Source organism: Entamoeba histolytica, genomic scaffold (assembly GCF_000208925.1).
Source record: "Entamoeba histolytica HM-1:IMSS scf_1104750519177 genomic scaffold, whole genome shotgun sequence".
Lineage (NCBI taxonomy): Eukaryota > Evosea > Mastigamoebida > Endamoebidae > Entamoeba > Entamoeba histolytica.
In genome coordinates this window covers 2,970-9,971 of record NW_001915291.1, presented here as the reverse complement: position 1 = coordinate 9,971, position 7,002 = coordinate 2,970, and the positions used below count along the sequence as shown (strand labels likewise).

The following is a 7,002-nucleotide window of genomic DNA, read 5'->3' as shown; positions in this document are numbered from 1 at the left end:
ATATAATAAGAAATATAAATAAGAATAACACAACATAAAATAAATAATAAGAATAAAATATACAACAAACAAAAATAAACAAGAAATGATAAATGATAAAAGATGAACTAAATAAAATAACAACAAGAATAAAGAAAATAGAAATAAAATAGAAATAGAATAAATTGAGTGATGTTTAGAAAAGATGAAATGACAAAAAGAAGAAATGAATGATGATTAGAAAAGATAAAAATAATAAATATAAAATCAAAACTAAAATAACATAATAATATAATAACAATATCATTGTTTTTATCTTATTTTATTCTTATTTTATTTATCTTCTTTCATTATTTTTTATTCTTCTATTTTATTAAATGAAAATGAATGAGAAATGAAGAACGAAAATCAGAAACAACACAAACATTAATACAAAATCAAATAATGAAATATCAAATAATAATTGAATATGATGATGGATTTTAATAATAAATATAATAAATAATAATAGAAAGAATGAAATAAAATAATATGAAATAATAATAAGAAAATAAAAAGAAATAAATGATGATATTAATAATAAATGAAATTATATATAACAATATAATAATAATGAAATAATCATTCATAAAATAAGAAATAAAGAAATGATAATTTAATGAGAATAGATAAAATGATGAAAATTAAAAAGAAATCAATTCACTTTAAATAAAAGAATGATGAATAGAAAATCAACATTCTCATTAATGAAAAATAAACAATAAATTAAGAATAAACAATATTAAAGTATAAAGAAATGATTATTTTCATATGAATAAAGAATAATAGAAAACAAATAACACTATTCATTTATCTTCTGTTTTATTTATTGGTTTTATCAACATTACTTCAATCAAATTAATTTAATAAAGATAAGAAATGATAAATAAAAATAAGAAAATAAAATAAGAATAAGAAATAAAAGAGAATAGAAATGAGATAATTATTATAAATACGCAATAAAAGAATAAAAAGGAATAAAAATTAAATAAAATGATAAAATTACATTAAATAACGACATAATAGAAGAAATAATCAATATTTTAATCATATTTCATTATTTTATTTTGATTATTTACCAACATTATCATTCATTCCAATTGATAGTCAATAAATAAAAATATAATCATTGTGACTAAATAAAAAATAATTGTTTAATGGGAAATAAACAATTATAATAATAAATATATTTCAAAAGTAGTGTAAAATTATTTATTCATTTTTTAATTCGATCATAACATTACAAATTTATTTTTGCTTTAATGATGTTTGTATTTCAAACCATTAAACAAAAACATCACGTTATGTTAAATTATCGATAAATTTATTCATTTATTTTTAAATATTTTCTATTTCCTTTTAATTCAGAAATACATTTTTAATGTGAAGTTAAATAATAATAGTAGAAATCATGTAATAATAAAATAATTAAAATAATGGTTATGTAACATTCGATAAAATATTTTATTTTTTAAAAAATATTTTGTTGTTTTTCATTTAAATAAAATGTATTGTGAAGAATATTTTTAAAAAAATGTTGAAATGTAGTTATTTATTTCAAATGAAAATGAAATGTTTTTTAATAATAAATAACTTCAATTTTTCAATTTGATAAATAAATAATTGACATGTTTAATTATTATTTAAAATGACTATCAACTGACAACAATCAATGAATATTAAATAAATTAAATTATTTATCATTTGAAATATAAGTGGTTGAAAATATATTTTGTAAATTCAAAATGAAGAAGAATGTTTGAAAGAAAATAATGACACAAAATCAGAAAGTAAAGAAACAAGATTAACATAATGAGAAAGTGATAAATGAGATATTTATTATTATTATATCTGTGTTACAAGACACAGCAGAATGAAAAGAATATATCTGAATAAATAGTGTTGATTATATTAAATAAATTAAATTAAGGTTTAATAATTTTTAACCTATTGTTCATGTGAGAATAATAGTGTTGATTATATTAAAAAATAAAAAGAATTTTAAATAATCAATATTGTTTTGAATTTTAACAATGTTTTCATAAAATAATAAAACAATGAATAAAATGATATAGAATGTTTTTTTCAAATATTAGACATTTAGAGACGTGTTTGTATCATGTTGATTAAATGTTATTAGTATATTCATAAAGAAGTTCATGAAGAAAAGAAGAAAACAAAAGTAGATAATTAACAACAAAAATTAATGGAAATTTTTAATGGAATAACTGGAAAATATTCATTTCCATTGTAATTTAATGAGTCAAAAAGTTTATCTTGTTATAATAATACAAAAAGCTAAAATGGAATTGTAAGGATGATGACAAGGAAAAATATTAACACCAAATAATGAAGAAGAAGTTGAAAAAGAGATGATGCTTATCATAGCATTAACGATGAAAAAGATAAAAAAAGAATAAAACATTAAACAAGAAAAGAATAACCAAACAAATAAAAATAAAGAAATTGCAAAGAAATAAAAGAAAGAAATATATAGAATAAATTAATTATTGTGATTTGGAAATTGAAAGAACTGAAACTAAATAATTTATTCTTCATAAAAATTAACAAGAAAGAAGTGAAAGAAATAAACAGAAAACAAAATTACCAAAATATTTGTATTTGTAAAAGAAGATATTGAATTTGTTGAACAAGAAGAACTAGAAAATAATTTGTCATTACTATTCATTATAAAGAATAAATAATTAAAATACTAATTAATAAGTATGATTATGGAACATCATTAGAAAGACGATATGATTCTATTTCTACAATATAATTTGATGAAATAATTAAAAACATTAAATAAACTAAATGAATTTTTATTTAAATTTATTTTCAATAATTTAATATAAAATATGATGGTTTATATTTTATACAAACAATAATTTCAATAGAATGAATAATAAATGAAATACTTAATATAATAAATATTAAAGTTAAACAGTATTTTATTCAATGAAATATTAATTATTTATCATTCTTTTTATTTCATTTTGTCTAAATTACATTATTCTCATTAATATTCATTTCATCACTTTATTAATATTTGTTATTAGTTAATTTGAAAATACAACAAACAATCGTTCTTTAATATTCGTTTTCTTTAATTGAATTATACTCGTATTGGAGAGATGTATTACAGGAGACACCACAAAAAATATAAAAAAATAAATAACCAAAAAAGAAGAAATTCATATCAACCAAGAAATATAAATGACAGAAGAATGAGTGAAAATAGGTATTATCTGTATTGACAGAAATACATCAATAATCACACTAATCATTACAATAACAATTATCACCATAATTATCATAACATAGATGATACAAATTATTTCACTCATCACTTCAATCATAACGATCGTCATAAATACTTTAATAAAAATTTCAATAGAAATAAACAATATTATCATAATAGAAATAAATACCATAATAACACACAAAGAAGATATAAACGATATCAAAATAAGAAACAAAATAGAAATCAAAGAAAAGAAATGATTGAAACACAAAATCAAGAATATTGGAAAAGACTCTTTGAAGAAGAAATTAAAATACTTACACCACAAGAAATAGAAGAAATAAATAAAACCGAGAATAAATAATATACATCATCAACAATATGGAGAATATGGTATTTTCTTGTGCGAGAAAAAACAAAAACAAATAGAATGGAAGAAGAGACTATTAGTATGACGATGGAAGAAGACAATAAACAATACAACCCAATTGAGATTAATAATAATAAAATATAAAATAACTATGTAATGAGTATTGAAAGTGAAGAAGAAAATGATAAAGAATTTAATAAAAAGAAGAAGATTGATTAAGAGAAGAAAGTAATGAAAAGGAAAAAAGTATAAGAATTAGAAAAGTGGAGGAGGATATGAAAGAGAAAGAAGAAATGAAAAAATGAAATACAAGTAAAAGAATAAACCATTAAAAAACTAACAAGAGATATTATGGCATTAAAGAAGAAGCATAAGAATGAGATAAGCACAAAAATAAGAGTATGATAAAAAATATTTGAATTCCATGCTGAGTCTGAGAGGAAAAGGTCTGAAGTAAACAATTTAACACAACAATTATTATTCCTGAAAGATAAATTATCTAAATTAGAAAATAAAAATACACAGGAAAAAAAGAAGAAAGATGAGATAAATTACAATATAACAGACTCATCTGAATCACAAATAGTAAATGACCTCTCAACCAATGTGGTAGTAGCTGATGAAATATCATCAAGTGAAGATGATCTTCAAAAAAAAAAAAAGAAAGTTAATGCAGAAATCCATTGAAGAAATGGATATTCAGCATAAGAAGATCACCACATTGGAATTAGACAAGCAAAAAAACAAGGGGAAGCAAACAGACAGAAAAGAAGAAAATTTTAACACAATATAAATGTTTTGTTTTGAAATTATTTGAAAGAAAATTAAGAGGTCAACTAAAAGAAGAAATAATAGAAAGATTAATACAAGAATTTGGAATTAAAGTAAATGATATTAATGAATATAAAGAAATAATAAAGAAGACATTTAAAATAAAGAATGAAATTAAAAGAGAAATAAACAGAATAATGGAGGAAGAAATAATAAAACATCAATGGAATGATAATGAAATAAAAGAAATAATAACTAGAATGAACAAGAAAGAAGAAATAGAAGAATTTGAAGTAATGAAAATATTTAAAGAAGAAGAAATGAAAGAACAAGAAGATGTACAATTTATTAACTACTGTTATAATAAGAAGAAAATAAATCAAATAATTAATATTATTAATAAAAATGAAATATTAATCAATACATTAGATGATTATTATCATTATATTAAATCTGTAGCTTCCACTATTAACATCATTAATAAAAATAAACAAGAAAGAAGTGGAAAGAAAAGTATAGAAAGAATAATACAATCAAAAATATGTAGATTAAGAGATTTACTCCATAATAAACAATATATGAAATTAAAAAGAATATTACATATTAAGAAAAATGATATATACCATATTAAAATAAAAACAAATGAACAAATAAACTATTATAAATACCTTCGAAAGATGAAAAGAATAGAAATAGAATCAAGAAAGAATAAATGGAAAAGAATAAGATGGAATTATAAAATGATGAAATATGGGAAAAGACAACATCTAAATAAGCCTAAAGAAGATGAATATCCAGATAATATCTCCATTATTAATTTCTGGAAAGGAATCTATGAAACTAACACTAATATAGATTTCCTGAATATTAATTTATATGAAGTATTAATAGAAAATAGAATTAATAATAGAATGTCTATAATCACTCCCAATGAATTAGATTGTGCTATTAAATTTATTGATAATTTGAAGGCACCGGGAGTTGATAAAATACAATGATTTTGGATTAAATAATTAGAACAACCAAAGAAATATTTATTAAAATTATTTAATGAATGGTTAAACAATCCTAATGAAATACCTCTTCATTTTATTCAAGGAAGAATAATATTAATATATAAGAAAGATGATAAATTAGACCCACAGAATTACAAACAATAATTTGTTTCAATTGTCTGTTAAAAGTATATACATCAATACTAAAAATGAAAATAGAAAGCCAGCTGATGTTAAATCCAATTGAAAAACAGCTATCATTAAATCAAATTATATGTAAGAAATATACATATGCATCAAAAGAAGGATTATTATACAACACTATAATCCAACAATTATTAATAAAGAATAAATGGAAGTGGGTAGAAACATATTATGACATATCCAAAGCATATGATAGTATTAACCATCAATGGATTAAACAATGTTTAATTTATTTTAATATCAAACTAGTAGTAATTAATAGTATATCATATATATTAAATAATACATAACTTAATTTGTATTATAATCAATAAAGTGTGGGTATAATTAATGTAGAAAGAGGAATAATACAAGGTGATAGTTTATCTCCACTCTTTATTTGTATTATCTATTGACATACTATCTAAACAATTAGATAAACAAATAATCAAATTAAATATTAAAATGAATGGAGAAGAAAAACAAGTCAAATTAAACCACATATTATATATGGACGATTTAAAGATAATAACTAATAGCCTCGATGAAATGGAAAAAGCACACAAATTAACTAAAGAAATAATAATGGAATATGATTCAAAAATAAAGAAGATAAGACAAATAAAAAAAAAGAAGAGAAAAAAAAAATAAAAACTTGAAAAAAAAGAATGAAGAGTGAGAAGAGACTGCAAGAACGATTTGAAAAAAGAGAAGGAATAAAATGGCATGATAATATTTATGAACAACTAGAATATGAAAAGGAGATAATTGAAAAAATAAAAAGAGGAGAAATGAAGAAAGAGGAAGAAGAAGCAGAAGAAATACAAATTAAAGTGGGAGAAGAAGAAGAAGAAGGAAAAATTAAGATAAACGTCATTCGACCAAGTCAATATAAAGAAGTTAAAGTAAGAATTTATGTTAATGGAGAAGAAGAAATATTTGATAAAAAATATGAATGGGTGATGAAAGAAGGAGTTGACAATATTGAAGTTGAAAAGCCAATGGTTGAAGGAATATTTGATATTAGAGTAATGTATGAGAAAAGCAAATTAATCCAAGAAAGTAAATATATTTTTAAAGAAGCAAAAGGAAACGACTATATTCATATTGAAAAAGTTAAATATCAAGAAAATAATAAAGAAATGACAGGAATTCAAGTTAAAATAGAAGAAGGTAAAGCAGAAGAAGGAGATTTTGTATGTATTTATTTAGCAAGTAATACCAAAAATAAAGAATTTATTCGGAAAAAATGTCTTGAAAATAAAACACTAACTTTTTTCATTCCTTTATCAAATAAAGGAACTTACTTTCTAAAATACTTTAGAAAACCTGTTACTGAACCAACACCATCTTCACCATTTATTCACATTCAAAGATTTGAATTTTAATTGATAATTCAATACTATTTCATCTTTATATAA

The 7,002-nt window shown here is 20.4% G+C and overlaps 1 protein-coding gene across 1 annotated transcript, besides 1 other annotated feature; it reads left to right on the top strand.

Moving 5' to 3' along the window:
* The first annotated feature begins 3,150 nt into the window (after nt 1-3,150).
* Nucleotides 3,151-6,199: a repeat region.
* Nucleotides 6,200-6,249: 50 nt separating this feature from the next.
* On the top strand, nt 6,250-6,969 carry EHI_191200 (uncharacterized protein; the record flags this gene model as incomplete). Its single annotated transcript, XM_642948.1, has 1 exon — nt 6,250-6,969. One exon carries the CDS (start codon nt 6,250-6,252, stop codon nt 6,967-6,969), a length of 720 nt encoding a protein of 239 aa, XP_648040.1.
* Between the last annotated feature and the right edge of the window lie 33 nt (nt 6,970-7,002).